The following is a 16082-nucleotide window of genomic DNA, read 5'->3' on the forward strand; positions in this document are numbered from 1 at the left end:
CTAAACACTGAAACAGGTCCAGATGCCCACATCACCAAAGAGTCAGACCTCCAGCCCTCCAGAATGACCTCCAGACAGTTGTACCTTTGTTTGACAGTGCCTGTGCACACAGTGACTGAGAAGAATTGTTCAAAGACAGCAAAGAACCAGAAGTTTAAAGACCCAAACCAACAAAACATGGCTAGAGAGGTATCAGTTCATCAGCTGGACTAGTTAGAAGTGGAGATGATCAGACCACCAGCCAAAGAAGGGGTGTCTCCTCACAGGGCCACTTCTTGGTCTTGTTAAATATCACTAAGAACTTAAGAGCTTTAATCCACTCGGCTGCAGACGTGTAGGTGCACACCGCGGCGGTTATCCTCTTGTCCTCAGGCTTCTTCCTTCAGTTAAAAGCTACAGGAAATTGGATGCAGCACCCCAGCAGGGACTGTCTGGATACTGGGCACCGTGTGCTCCCCACCACTCATGTTCTGAAGGTGGAATGTGGCATCTCTGTACCTGTATCCGAGTCTTTTTGATCTCCATTTGTTCCAACAGTGAAAGGCAACTTCCTCTTGGTCGCTCGCTCTTTCACCTCTTTGCCGCCATCGCTCCGGTCCAACTTTGGAGTCTTGGTTAGAGAAACTTTATCTTTATCCTAGAAAGAGAGGAGACCACATTAACAAGAGCTTTCCCCAGCCTGTGCACACTTCACCTCCAACAGTGCTGCACTAGCCTCATGCAGCACTTGTCCTCTCCTTTCTACCACAGGTTTCCCCGGCACCATGGATTAGTGTCTTGCAGAACGAAGGCTCCACCAAGGTAAAAGATGATAAAATACCAGCAAAGAAGAATGAAGCCAACCAAAACTGCTGCTTGGTGCCAAACTGGCAGTCAGCTGATGTGCAAACCAGAGCCAACACCTTGAGTGAAGCTGGGAATGCGCCTGGCTGTGTGCATGGGGGCAAGGCAGGTTAGGGTAGGGGAACCCAAGGATTTCTGATCCTTATCATCTGGGAAGGGTTTCTAAGGATGGGGCTGGGCTCTTTTCAGTGGTGGCCAGAGACATGATAAAGTAGAGAAGGCACAAACTGGAACCCAGGAGATTCCATCCGAAAATGAGGAGAAAATTCCTTGCTGTGAGGGTGCAAGAGTCCTGGAGCAAGCTGCCCAGAGAGGTAGTGGAATCTCCTCCTCTGGAAAGATTCCAAACCCACCTGAACATTGTGAATTTGGGCAAGCTGTTGTGAGTGACCCTGCTTTAGCAAGGGGGCTGGCCTGGATGATGTCCAGAGGTCCCTTCCAACCTCCACTGTTCTGTGCTTTTATGAACCAGACTTCACCTGCAGGTCAAAGAGAAACTCTCTGCCTGAACCAGTGGGTTGAGTCTCATGTCCCCTGCAGATGGGCAGTGTGAGAGCCCTGCTGCCTAGCACCCAGCCCCTCTCACCCATGCTCCAGTGAGGACACACAAAATGGGTTGGGGAAGTCCTTTTTTGGTTAAGCCAGCTAGCCCATCCCACAGTGGCTCTCATGCTTGGAGGGAGCCAAGGCACGTTCAGAGCCTGAAGAAGGGCAGTGCTGCTCAGGAGCAGCTGCCAAGAGCCCTTCCTGGGCACAGAAGTCAGCAGAGTGATGGGACAGTCACAGCAGCCAAACCCAACACTGCAGCTCTAGATTTCAATGCTTTTGTCTTATTTTATTCTGACATGAACAAAACCAGTTTGTAATAACCACTGATGCCATTCCTACTGCCAGTTGCTGCTCTGACCAGCTCAGAGGTGTAAGGCCAGGGACCAATTAATCATCTCATTGCAAGCAGGAACCTTGGTCCATCCTTTCCTCTCCACAGTTTAACACAAGTTCCAACTCACTCCCCACCCTTAAACCCAGTGCTGAGCATCCAAGAGGTCCTGTCCATGTAGGGTAAAGCAGTATCTTCTCCAACTGCAGAATGTGGCCCCAGCATTACTCTCAAAAACTTCAACTACTCCTCAAGACAACATTCAGCCCAGTAACTTTCACCCTTGAAAGTCAGTGCCTGGGACAGGAGCATAAAACCAGAGATGACCATGTGCGTATCTCCTCCTCTGCTGCCTATGAGCACACCTGCATACACTGGACCTGAAATGCTCCACCATCCTGATGGAGCATCAAACACTGGTGAACCTGGCACCTCTTCCTCCTCTGAGAGTGCATTTCACAGAATCTTAGAATCTCAGCATGGTGGGGGTTGGAAGGGACCTCAAGAGATCTTCTAGTCCAACACCCCTGCTAAAGCAGGGTCACCCACAGCAGGTGGATTTGGAATCTCTCCAGAGAGGGAGACTCCATAGCCTCTCTGGGCAGCCTACTCCAAGAGTTCCAGCACCCCCACACAAAGAAGTTTCTCCTTCTGTTCACATGGAACCTCCTGGGTTCCAGTTTGCACCCATTGCCACTCATCCTGGACACCACTGCAAAACAGTCTGGACCCATTCTCTTGCCCCCCACCCTTTAGCTCTTGCTGAGCATTGAGCAGATCCCCTCTCAGGCTGCTCTTCTGCAGGCTAAACAGCCCCAGCTCTCTCAGCCTTTCCTCCTCACAGAGATGTTCTAGTCCCCTCAGCACCTCCCTGGCCCTCTGTGGGACTCTCTCCAGTAGTTCCCAGTCTCTCTTGAACTGGGGAGCCCAAAACTGGACACAATACCCCAGTTTTAACACCGTACAGGACCTCTGCAAGCCCAGGAGCGAGCAAAAGCAAGGGACAGGTAAAAATACGACCGACTGCAGGAAGTTACTGCAACGTTGTTAAAAGCTCTGTGCTTGGGGAGAGGCAGAGCAGAGGAATTAGCTTAAAAACCCCTTCCCAGGCAAGGCAGTGGGCCCCGTGTGGTGGAAAGGGCAGCGGCTGTGTGAAGGCCGGCGGCAGGCAGGCTCAGGCACGGCTGGGACTGCCCCCGCCCGGGGCTCCCAGCCGCTCACCCAGCACATTCAGCACAACTAAAGAGCGAGGAAGCGGGGACGTGGCGGCGGGGCCGGCGCTGCTTTGAGGATTAATTTGTACAGCAGCACAACAAGAACCTTTTATACTAATTGCAGCAAGGAAGATCCAAACTCTGCTCCCCACCCCCCGCCCCGCGGAAAGCAGCGACCTGTTGAGGATGCCTGCAGCTGCTGGTAGGGAAAACACCGTGCAGAAATGAAGGCAGTGTGGCCAGCTTACTCCTGAGAGTAACGGGTGCTTTCACTTCTTACTTTAACCTTTACTTCTAGTTTTATACACACTCATAGAATCACTAAGGTTGGAAAAGACCTCTAAGATCATCAGGTAGTGAAGAACGCTGCCCTTTTCTTGAGCAAAAGCTGTTCTCATTTTTAGATCTTCTCAGTGAGCTCAGACTCATCTGAATCAGGTTTCACAAAAGGAAAAAAAAAAATCTCTCAGTTAATTGATGTTGCAGAGAAACTTGTAAGAACGGCCATGTGTAAGCCAGGCTGGGGGCTCTGCAAAGCTGGGACAGCTCTTGCTGAGGGTAGGCGGTGTTTGGAGATGGGGGTACTGCTGAGAAGCTCAGCTACTGCAACCAGCTCCCCTCTGCAGGCAAGAGCTTTGGCAAAGAGCAGATGGCAGAGGGTGACTTCAGGAAAATCCCTGACTGTCACGTTATGTCCTTAGTAAGATTTACTCTATGAGTAATGGACCCACCGTGAGTTACTCCTGCTGCAGTTAAGAGATGCATCACAGGCTGCTGTCAGCCATGATGGTCTGGAGCCCAAACCCCTCACAACCTGGCCCCTTAGAAGCTGCCTGATGTGAGATGTGAGGTTGATGCAAGCCACGCGTGCAGCACATGGAAGTGCTCAGCTTGCTTCTTACAACATAGATCTCCAATGGGCAGGGGAGACCCCAAATCCATCTGCTCAGGTCATTTCGGACACACACAAACAAAAGCCACTTTGCACCCTCAGGCAGAGCTCCAGCTAGGCCAGCTCACTGTCCAAACGTGGCTTCTCAGAGCAAAAGCAAAACGTGGTACTGCTCCATGCAAAACCCTGCAGGGCAGAGCCATGCACAGAAATCCCAGCTTGCAGAAATTGCAGCTGATCCAGTCTCCAGCTTGCTCTACAGGCTGAACCATGTGTCTGCAGCCTCCTCCTCCTCTGTCCATCCGAGCTGCAGAGCCCACACACAAACTCTGAACCAGTGCCTCTGCCCTCCCAGAGCTGTGCTGGAGCTGTGCCTTCACTTCAACACCGACCAAACCTGACTCACAGCCCAGCTGCTTATGCAGAGACTTGCGTTACCAGTGGTGGAAATCCCCGAAGCTCTTTGTTCTCCAACATGAGCTCAAAGTATTTCAGGTTGCAATGGCAGCCAAGGGCTGGAACCCCTCTGTGTGAGAACAGGCTAAGAGAGTTGGGGTTGTACAGTCTGGAGAAGAGAAGGCTCCAGGGTGACCTTCCTGTGGCCTTCCACTACTCCAAGGGGCTGAGAAGAAAGCCGGGGACAAACGTTTTAGCAGAGCCTGTTGTGACAGGACAAGGGGTGATGGTTTGAAACTAGTAGAGAGATTGATTTAGCCTGGATAGAAAGAAGATTTTTTTTTTTCCACTGAAACTGGTGAGGCACTGGCCCAGGTTCCTCAGAGAGCTGGGAGATGCCCCATCTCTAGAACCACTGCAGGTCAGGTTGTTTGTTGTTTGGGGTTCTGAGCAACCTGCCCTAGTTGCAAATGTCCCTGCAGAGGGATTGGACAAGATGACCTTGAAAGGTCCCTTGCAAACCAAACCAGTCTGTGATTGCAAAAAGTAAGCAATAACAAATAAACCCACCATTGGGAGCCTGGGAGGAGAAGCCCAGAAGGACCAAGGGTCCTACACCACCCAGGCCCCTGAGCACATCAAACTTTTGCTGCAGGCAGAACAACCCCCACTGCAAAAAGCAAACGCTGCAGGAGTGGGGCTTTCCCTGCACTAATAGCAGCAAGTCATTTCCTGAATGGGGCTATGCTGGGAGGAGAGAAGGGGCAGGAGCAGGGTTCTCACCACGTGTTACAAAGGTTTATATCCAGTTCTATCCAGAGAGCACACTGCAGACAGTGGAAACCAACCCAGCATCCCCTAAACATGGCTCCATTCCAGGCTTTCCAAAACCAGAGCACACCACGTACACAAAAAGCTTCCAAAAGCTGAATTCTTCTTGTGATCAACCCTGCAATGAACTGGAAGGGAAGCTCCATTCCCATGTGCCTCAGGCACTGAGGGCTATCAGTGATAGCCCTGAGATGACCATGGGCTGCTTACCTCCACTGAAACAGCAGCTCTTCAGTATCTACATCACCCAGAGGTTTTGCACACCCCACACCCTGGCAGGTTGATCTGTGATGGATGCACAGCCCAGCACTTACAGAATTGGTTTGGTTGAAAGAGACCTTTAGGATCATTCAGTCCAACCATCACCCAGCACTGCCAGGTCACACCTAAGCACCATATGTTGCTCAGCACCACATCTCCACAGCTTTGAAGCCCCTCCAGGGATGGGGACTCCACCAATGCCCTGGGCAGCCTGATCCAGACCTTGAAAACCCTCAACAGGAAGAAAGTGTTCCTCATGTCCAACCTAAACTCTCCTGGTATGACTTGAGGCCATTTCCTCTTGTCCTACGGCTTGTTCCTTGGGAGAAGAGACTGAACCCCAACTGGCTCCAACCTCCTTTCAGGGAGTTGTAGAGAGCCAGAAGGTCTTCCCTCAGCCTCATTTTCTCCAGGCTAAACAACCCCAGTTCCCTCAGCCACTCATCATGAGACTTGTGCTTTAAACCCTTCACCAGCTTTGTTACTCTTCTCTGGACCTGCTTCAGCACCTCAATGTGCTCCCAGTACCCAAGGTGTGGCCTCACCAGTGCCCAATACAAGGGGAGGATCCCTGCCCTGGTCATGCTGATCACACTATTGCTGATCCAAGCCAGGATGCTCTTGGGCAGACACTGGGTCATCTTCAACCACTGCCAACCAGCACCCCTAGTTCCTTTTCCACTATTCTGCAGTTTCCAGACACTCTGTCCCCAGCCTGGAGCATTCATGGAGTTGTTGTGACCCAAGTGCAGGACCCAGCATTTGGCCTTGTTGAGCCACTCCTTCACACAGCACAGGAAAGCTCTGACAGTCCAACAGGCTTCACAAAGAATCGAAAGCAGCACTGTGCCACCTTCCCTGAACCTGTGGGAAGAGGGAGAAGAAGCATTTGTATACTTTCTGCCAGCTCCTACAATCAAGCTCCAGGCTCAGGCACCATTCTGCTCAGCATCCAGTTCAACCACTGCAGCAAAACCAGGATTTGGACTGAGCAAGTGGGAGCACTGCCCCCGAAGAGCCACCCCCTTGGAGCACAGGCGGTGACCACGCAGCGAGCAGGCCCAAGCACATCAGGAAATGGTTTCCCCCACTGCTCTGAGCCTTGCTGCAGTGCTCTGCTCAGCCTAAGCCATGAGTAATCTGCTGCTGCTCTGGGCATCTCTGGATCTACACCAGAGAGGAGAATTACTCATATATGGCATGTGTATTTTTACAAACCCCTTCAGCCTGAACTCCAGCAGAGCCCCCGGCGCTGCCGAGCTCCCACCCCGGGCAGGCTGCGTGCAGCCATATAAGGTTGGCAGGACCCAACCAGCCGCCGTGGGAGAAACAGATCCTCAGTCACAGCAGCAAAGCAGATGAAGCATCTAATGCTGTTTGCCACAGAGGGCAACAGAGGAATGGTCTTTGAACCACTTTGTTCTAGTGGCTGCACCAGCACAAGCAACATCTCACTCATAACGTTCCATGGGGACATTGTGCTTCCATGGAAGGGCATGGAGTGGAGAGCTAGCAGGAGTTCCTTCTCATAATTGGGTTTACAACTGGAAGGCAGCAGCTCACATCCTCTTCCACAAAGCAGGAGGACACTGCAGAAAGTGCAGCCTCCCAGAGAGGCTGGTGGAGCACATTCAAGTGCAGAACTCATACATTCCCTGCAGTGCACAGCCTGCTGCGACACCAGGACTATGGAGTGTCCTGCACCATTGCCACCTCCAGTGCTAGAGCTTCAGAGCCTACACACGTGACTCATTTTTGTCACAGTCACCCCATGGGTCACCACAACCCCACAGGTCACAACAACTCCATGAATGTTCCAGGATGGGGGCAGAGTGGCTGGAAACTGTCTGGTGGAAAAAGACCTGGGGGTGTTGGTTGACAGCTGTGCCCAGGTGGCCAAAAAGGCTAACAGCATGAGGCCAGCAGGACCAGGGCAGGGATCATCCCCCTGTACTGAGCAAGCACTGGTGAGGCCACACTTTGAATCCTGGGTTCAGTTTCAGGACCTTAAATCCAAGGAGGACATTGAGGTGCTGGAGTGGGTCCAGAGAAGAGCAACAAAGGTGGTGAAGGGACTGGAGAATGAGTCTTGTGAGAAGCAGCTGAGGGAACTGGGGTTGTTAGCCTGGAGAAAAGGAGGCTGAGGGGTGACCTTACTGCTCTCTAAAACTCCCACTCCCTGAAAGGAGGTTGGAGTCAAGTGGGGGTCAGTCTCTTCTCCCAAGAAACAAGTGACAGGATGAGGGGAAATGGCCTGAAGTCATGCCAGGGGAGGTTTAGGTTGGACATGAGGAACAAATTCTTCCCGTTGAGGGTTGTCAAGGCCTGGCCCAGGCTGCCCAGGGCAGTGGTGGAGTGCCCCATCTCTGGAGAGGTTTCAAAACTGCAGAGAGGTGGTGCTCTGGGGACATGGTTTGCTGATGACCTGGCAGTGCTGGGTTAACAGTTGGACTTGATGATCTTAAAGGTCTCTTCCAACTAAAACAATTCTCTGATGCTGTGTTAAGGCTGCTTGATGTCAAAACAAGCACCGCTATTAAGGTCACATTGAGAGGAGAACACTGAGGTGGCCATGCAGCTCCTTATTTGCCACACTCACCCTGTGCACCATCTCAGACAGCCCTGGTGGGTGCAGGTCCCTCTGTGCGGCACTGCTTGGACTCTGCCTGGCCACTCTCTGCCTTCTCCAGCCTCTGCCAGCCAGCATGTGCCAACTGCCAGCTGGGCTCAGGCCTTCCCAGTGTTGACAAAGGTGAGATAAATGAAAAGCAGCAGCTGCTTTGAAGGGCAGGAACCACAGAATCTGGGAGGAGGAGGTCTAAGGACTGAGTGCTTATACCCTGAGTCACTGCTCCTGCTCAGCTCCAGTGTTAACTGGAAAACAGGGCCATATGCTGCACCAAGTCCCGTGGCTGGATCTCAGCTCAGTCCCCAGAGGACAGGAGCCCTCAACTTTCTTCTCTGTTGAGAAGACCAGACCTCAGTGAGCAGAAAGGTTCTTCCCTGTCCTTACTCAACACCGCTCTCCGCAGGCCTGTGTGGCCACCACTGAATGGGAAGCAGGAGGTCATTTGTGTCCCACTCATTTAGCCAGCAGGAGATAACTCCAGTTCCCAGCATCCCTCACACCACCCAGCAAGCCTGCTCTGTACATAACACACAGCCTTTGAGCTGCTGCCAGTGGTGAAATGAAATGGGACCTGATTCACACCATAAGTGACCTTCTTCCTCCTGAAGCACCTCACCAAAGCTGAGCTCCTCATGGAGTGCAGACAAAACCCTGTGGTCATGTACCCTGCACTGCTGGGCTCTGCCTCCTCTGCCAGGGTGAACACTGGTGACTTAGAATCATGGAATCACTGAGGTTGGAAAAGACCTTCCAGACTGAGTCCAACCCTTAACTGCCAGGTCACCACCAAACCATGTCCCACAGCACCACATCGCCACAGCTTTGAAACCCCTCCAGGGATGAGGACACCACTGCCCTGGGCAGTCCAGTCCAGGCCCTGACAATCCTTTTGGGGAAGAAATTGTTCCTCATGTCCAACCTAAACTTTCCCTGGGGCAATTTAAGGCCATTTCCTCTTGCCATCCGCTGGAGAAGAGACTAACTCCCTCCTGGCTCTAACCTCCTTTCAGGGAGTTGTAGAGAGCCAGAAGGTCTCCGCTCAGCCTCCTCTTCTCCAGGCTGAGTACCCCCAGTTCCCTCAGCCACTCCTCACGAGACTTGTGCTCTACACCCTTCACCAGCTCGCTGGCCTTGCAACAGGGCAACTCTTTCACCTCCATCAGCCCTGCTCTCAGTTTTTGTCCTACAACATGTCCCAGCAAAGTGCAGTGCTCCGTTTCTGGGCACAGCTCCTGATCTGGGGCCATGCACACAGGGTGACACAGGCAAGGGAAGCAGGCAGATGCCCCCAGCACTCAGTAACCAAATGTCTGCCTGGGATTTTCCTCATTTTGCCAATCATATGAGGTCAATCCTAAGAGGAGTCATGATCATCAGTGGGGGGGGGATCACAGGGGAGGGGACAGAGCAAGCGATATGGAATCAGTGGTGCTCACAAAGCCCAGCTTCAGCTCTTGGGTCTGGCTGAAACTGGGGCAAGATGGAAGGAGAAAAGCTGAGATCTGTTTCCTTAGCAGAAAACAGCAGATGAAGGATTTGATTTTTCTTTAAAGGTAACATCTGCATCCCTCTTTACTGGAGACCAGCAACAACCAGAAGGATGAAGAAATGCTGACTGGAGGAGGCAGAGCTGAGGGTGATCAAAAAGAGAAGTATGAACTCATTTGTCCTCAAACTCTGATTTCATCTCAGTAACCTCAAAACCTGAACACCTCAAATGATGTCCCAGAAGCAGTAATTTCAGCAGAGCAGCTCACACAGAGGCCTCACCCTCTGAGCCCAGACTTCTGGGTGAAGCAAAACCAGCTGAGCCTGACACAGACACAGCATTTGCAGCCAGAGGAGGAGGAGGAAGAGAAACTCCTCCCTTGCACAGCACAAGCTTGGGAGATCACTGCATGCCTTGGTCCTTCCACAGCTCACTACAAAGAGCCTTCAAAATACACAGTAGAGAAGAGAATCTTCCAGAGCATTCCAGCTTGGCCAAGCTGGGTCTCCACAGCCAGAGCACTTCCTGGGAAGTATCACAGCACCAAGGACTAAATGGGAGCCCACCACCACGCAGAGAACCAGCAGAGAGATCTGACTCCAGAGACGCAGCCTGCAGCAGCCTCCTGCCCCATGAAACACTGACACAGCCTGAAGACACCAGAGCAAGGGGCAGCAGCTCTGAAGGAAGCCAAGTGAAGCAAAGACTCTACCTTTTTCCCCGTTTGTTTCTCCACCATGTCGTTGCTGAGAGAGAAATCTTCTGGCTGTGGTGTTTTAGAACACCCACCCTTGGGCATCGTTCTGCCTTCCTTACTTGATCTTCATTTATGCTGCCATCGCCTCATCATCAACCGTCTGTTTAGAGAGAGGAAAAGAGCAGTCAGACATCTCAAATGGGCCTTTTGACTGTGGGGGGAGAAGGGCAGGACACTTCCCATAAGGATAACCCCTCACCAAAGTCTTCCCTGGTAACACCAATATGGCAGAGAACCTCCAAATGCCACGCACCCCAGACCAGAGAGGGCAAAACCTTCGCTGGCTTTGGCCACCTTCCATAGGGGAGACAAGCTGGGACCTGCAGCTAGAACACGACTTGTTTCACGTGCAAGGAAAAGGCCTAAAATGGATCAAGCCCAAACAGAGAGCAACATCCCTCCCATTCTACATCTACAGCATCACTGTGAGCCTGCACAAAGCTTCTTGGAGCTCCTGCCCTCTCCAGGGTGCGAGGACATGAAGATGGACCCTCAAACACCTCTGGGGCAAGGACAGGCCTCCTCCCCCCGTCTGGCAGGCTGAATTCCCAGATGCACAGAACCCCAGAATCCCAGCATGATGGGTGTTGGGAAAGACCCTCTGGAGATTACCTAGTCCAACCCCCTTGCTAAAGCAGGGTCACCCACAGCAGGTTGCTCAGAATCACACTGTCCCGATGGGTCTGGAATCACTCCAGAGAAGGAGACACACATCACTAAATCACAAACCCTACCTACAAAAGACACTTTTGGAACATGTTGCCATCATGAGACAAGACCAGAAACCACCGAGGGGGCCCAGTGCTCCTGGAGGGGTTGGCCATGGGTCCCTCACCCCCTGCATTGGCACTGCCTTGGCCTAGGTAAGACAATTTGGGGAATAACAAAGCACTCCCTGCTGCTGCCATGGGTTGCCTGGTTACAGGGCTGAAAAGACAACTGACATCTGAAATACAGCAAAGCACCAGCTGCAACTGTGAGCACAAGCACTGGTTGAAGCCAGGGCAGGCGAGTCCTTTTGTAGATGAACAAAAAACCTCCCTCTCGCAAGATCAGAGGCTAAAAACCACCCATGCAACTCCCTGTCTCCAAGAAATGACCCACATCAATCCCTACAGCAAAGGGCTCCTTGTACTGATGCTGGAAGGGCAGGAACAGGTCCCATTTGGAAACTTTCCCCAGCTCACTGCCACCTGATAGGGCTCCCTGCTGCACCCACCACCTTCTCAGAGCAGCAGCCAGGATTCTGCAGAGCTACAATTGCAGGAAATTGTCCAGGAACAAAGTCATGCAGTGCTCCATCACAAGATGGGAATTCTGTGGGCGGGGAGGGAGAGAGAAAACAGAGGAGGGGAGCCAAAACCTCCTGCCTGCTTGGGGATGGAGCAGAGAGGACCTTGACCCATGTCCCGGCCAGCACCAGCAGAGCCCAGTGCCTGTGGTTAGGGCAGGACAGGGGGTTAAAGGCTGGAGGAGCACCAGCATGGTGCTTTCATCAGCCTCTGCTTTAGAAGTTCTCTGGAAATCCCTTCAGAATTGAAATGGTTCATTTAAGCTTCAGAGGCTTTAGGGCCCTTTGGGTTGGTTTGTGGTATTTTTTGTTTAAAAAAAAAGGGATTCACAGGCCCCAGCCCAACCCTGCGGCAGCAGAAATTCCCAGACCAAAGCAGTGACCACAGACAGCACTGAGACATTCCCAGGGCTGGCATTTCCAGCAGGAGATGGCAATTTCTCCAAGTTAGCTAATCCTCCACCCCAGCTCTTTTGCCCAGAAGATCATAGAATCATTTTGGTTGGAAAAGACCTTTAAGATCACCAAGTCAGATGCTTAGATGGTTACCCATGGTTAGGAACACAGTGACTCCCTGCTCTATGCAGTGCTGAGTTTTGGGACCACCAGTCAGAAGCCCCCAATCCTTTCCTTTTGGATGTGGGAGCAGGAAAGGACCTAAACTGGCAAAGTCAGGAGCAGGCTGACCAGTCCTCCTCATCACTGCAGCTGGGAAGCAAACCCGGGAGGGAGAAACATGGAAAATCCAGTAAAGCAACCCAGCAAGTCCATAAAGAGAAGATGAGAAAAGAAAATCTTCTCTCAGAGCACGGGACTGACTGCAGAAACCCACGACTCCAAATTTCTGTTCTTCATCATTTGAAGGGTCTGCAGCCCAACACAAGTGCCAAAGTTCAAGCACCACAAGGTTCTGACTGAAAACAGCACCTTAGAAAGGCAGCTCAGCCAGCCCTGGGCATGCATGGCACAACTGAGACAGGCTGGAGCTCACAAAAACTGAAGCCAAGATGGAGCAGCCCTGTCCTCAGTGTCCCCACACCCCAGCCAGGGTTCCCCAGCTGCCAAGACATCCCATTTCACAGCAGCAGAGCTCTCCTGGCACTGGTGATGTTCCACTAAAGGCTTTGCTCTGGAGCCTGAGGTGTCCCCCTCCATGATGCACATCAACAGCATCCCAGGTGCTGCAACTGCTTCCTTCAGAAGCAGCTCCTGCCACTTCCAGCCTCAAGAAGCTCTGCCATTGTCAGTAACCAGTTTGTGAAGCTGAAGAATTATTTCCCCTTGATTTCACCTACTGGTGCTCATTAGGGTGCAGATAAAGGAGAAGAGAAGGCTCCAGGGAGACCTTTTTCTGGCCTTTCAGTACTCACAGGGGCTGATCAGATAGATGGGGACAGACTTTCTAGAGGGTCTGTTGTGACAGGACAAGGGATGATGGTTAAAGTAAAAGAGGGGGATTTAGACTGGCTAGAAGGGAGGTATTTTTTACATTGAAGGTGGTGAGACACTGGCCCAGAGAGATGGGAGATGCCCCATCCCTGGAACCATTGCAGGTCAGATTGTCTGGGGCTCTGAGCAACCTGCTCTAGTTGCAGATGTCCCTGCTGACTGCAGGGGTTTGGACTAGATGACCTTTAAAGGGCTTTTCCAACACAAAACATTCCATGGTTCTATGAAACAAGCAGTGCTTGGGAGGAGGCAGGAGTGGGCAGGAGCACTAGGAGAGAACATAACTGGCCACCTGAACAGATTCCCTTCAATATTCACTGCAAATCCAAGAGGTGGAAATTCAGCTGACATGCCAGGCAAGGGGAATTGTGCTTTGCAGAGAATATTAAACCCAAGCAGTTTCACTTCTGCCAGTCACGAGCGTGGGGACCAGCAGGACTGGCAGCAGGGCAGGGCAGGCTCTGTTCCCCCCCGTCCCCCAATAATTAACTCCACCCCATCTCCAGTACCTTGCTAACTCCATTTCACAGCCCACAAGCTGTGACAGAATCACAGAATCCTTTGGGTTGGAAAAGGCCTCTGAGACCACCAAGTCCAACCATCAACCCACCACCACCATGCCCACCAAATCATGTCCCCAGATGCCTTATCTACACCATCTTTAAACACCTCCAGGGATGGTGACTCCACCACCTCCCTGGGAAGCCTGTTCCAATGCCTGGCCACTCTTTCAGGAAAGAATTTTTTCCTAATATCCAACCTAAACCTCCCCTAGTGCAGCTTGAGGCCACAGCCTCTCATTGTATCACCTCATAGTAGGGAGAAGAGAGCAACTCCCACCTCCCTACAGCCTCCTTTCAGGGAGCTGTAGCCAGCAAGGTCTCCCCTGAGCCACCTCTTCTGTCAATTTATTCTGGACAGAATCCTGCCCCCTCCCCAAGTCTTTGTGGCTGTTTGGGGCCGGGGCTGGTACCTATTCACGTGGAGCTTGGAAAACCTGTTTAGCTGAGAAGAGGCCAGACGGATGCCAGATTAATTCCGCGCCCCTTCTGTTCATCTCGCTGACTCATTCCCCTTGGAAAGCTGGCTGCCTCTCCATGTAAACACGGCCCTGGCCTGTTCAGCAGCTTGCAGGAGCTTTACATTTGCACAACAATCACCAACAACACTCCCAGGCCCCCTTTCATTTTTCAGCACATTTAGTAAGAGGCAGAGGGTACAAATTCCCAGGTCGGAGGAAGTACCTCCCTGCCAGCTCGCAGGAGAGGCTGCCCAGCAGTTCAGCGTTGCACACCTAGGGCTGTGGAATGACAACTTGGCTTTGATCCCTCCTGACCTGGGAGCTGGACAAGTCACTTCCTTCTCCACAACACCCCCCTCTCCACCTCACCTCTCTACCAGGGGACAATCTCACCCTTCCTATTTTGGAAGGTAACTAAGCTCCTTAGAATCATAAAATCATTACAGCTGGAAAAGACCTCTACGATCATCCAGTCCGACCATGAACCCAACACCACCATGGCCACTAAATCACATCCCCAGCTGCCACCTCTACACATTTTTTGAATACTTCCACAGGTGGTGACTCCACCACCTCCCTGGATGGCCTGTCCCAATGCCTGACTACTCTTTCAGAAAAGAAATTGTTCCCCATGTCCAACCTAAACCTCCCCTGCTGTAGCTGGATGTCATTTCCCTTCATTGTATCACCTGATATAAGGGAGAAGGGACAGAACCCCACCTCACTACAGTCTCCTTTCAGGGAGTTGTAGAGAGCCAGAAGGTCTCCCCTCAGCCTCAACAACCCTACGTCACTCAGCTGTTCTTCACCAGACCTGTTCTCCAGACCCTTCACCAGCCTTGTGGCCCTTCTCTTCAGCCACTGCAGTACCTACATGTCCTTGGAATGAACAGCACAAAACTGAACCCAGTACTCAAGGCACAGCCTGTCCAGTGCCCAGTACAGGATCCTTGAACTGGATGACTTCATGCCTGCTGCACACTAAGAAGTGGGAGACAGCAGAACACAACCCCTCACACTTCTGCAGAAAAACAAAGGAGCTGCTTACCCCTGGCCACCAGCCAGCCCCCATTGTGATTGCTGCCCTCCCAGGACATGCCAGCCCCTCGGCCAGGCTGGCAGCACCCCTCTGTAGCTGGCAAGGTCCTGGTCCCACACCTCTGCCCTGGGAAAGCAGCTCCAGAGAGGGGGAATCTGCCCTGGGATGTGGCCAGCCTGGGCACGGCAGTTCTGGATGGTCTGGGACGGCCAGCTGCAGCGCACAGCCCCAGCCATGGTGGTCCCTGAGGTATCACACCCATGACTTTGCCTGCAGGGAGAAAGCTGGAAAAGTGGACAGGACACCCAACCTGGACAGGACACCATGGGTGGTGGGTAGAGGGCAGCCCTGGGCTGGGGGCTTTCCTGGTTCCTGCCTTCCCCCACAGCATGGGCTGGTAGATGGGGCGTCAACTGACTTCCAGAACACGCAGAGCAACCTCCTGGAGGGTGAAGAAACAGGACTTTGGGGATTATGACCAGGAGCAGGGCTGAAGTCGTGCCTAGGAGGTGGGCTGGGAATGACAGAGCTCAGTTGGGCCAGCCCCAGACATGCCCACCCATTGCCATCCTCTCCTCAACCCTTGCTGGGGTGAGGAATCAGCTGAAAATGGGTTTTATTTCACCCAGGGCATGCCAGACCAAAGCCACACACTGAGATCAAAGGTTTCTGGGGAGGACCTCAAAAGGCAATGGTCCCAAAAGGGATGGGAAGGGAAGGTCCCTGAGAGCTGCAGGAGGAGGAGGAAGAGGAGGAGGAGGAATAGGAGAGTGCTGCCAGCTGCCCACTCCATGCTCAGCCCAGTTGGGCAGCCTGGGAGGCAGCACAGGACCAGTTGCACCAGGACTGACTGCCAGTGAAGGCAATAGGCAAACTGGGACAGGCACAGATGTACACAGCCAGCCAAAACCAGAGCCATCCCTGACAGGAGAAGACATTCCTCATTACCAAACCCAAGGGAGATGGTGTAATTTAACCCTCCCATCCCTATGAAGCAGACCAGCCAGGTTCCTGCCATCTCCATCTGAAGCCACAACAAATCAGCTCATGCCCAAGACCTGCACATTGCAGCCAGCCCATAGCCTGCCAG

The 16082-nt window shown here is 52.5% G+C and overlaps 1 protein-coding gene across 1 annotated transcript in view; it reads right to left on the reverse strand.

Annotated features, from left to right (window-relative positions):
- The window catches only part of ANKRD11 (ankyrin repeat domain containing 11), a 166130-nt gene that overhangs the window by 30769 nt on the left and 119279 nt on the right, over positions 1-16082 (reverse strand). Inside the window, exons 3-4 of the mRNA XM_054389886.1 lie at positions 10148-10292; positions 499-637 (exon numbers count right to left, since the gene is read on the reverse strand). Coding sequence (XP_054245861.1) covers positions 499-637; positions 10148-10234 — 226 coding nt within the window. The 5' untranslated portion in view covers positions 10235-10292. The remainder of the gene's footprint in view (positions 1-498; positions 638-10147; positions 10293-16082) is intronic.

This window comes from Indicator indicator, chromosome 19, assembly GCF_027791375.1.
Source record: "Indicator indicator isolate 239-I01 chromosome 19, UM_Iind_1.1, whole genome shotgun sequence".
NCBI classification, from domain to species: Eukaryota; Metazoa; Chordata; class Aves; order Piciformes; family Indicatoridae; genus Indicator; species Indicator indicator.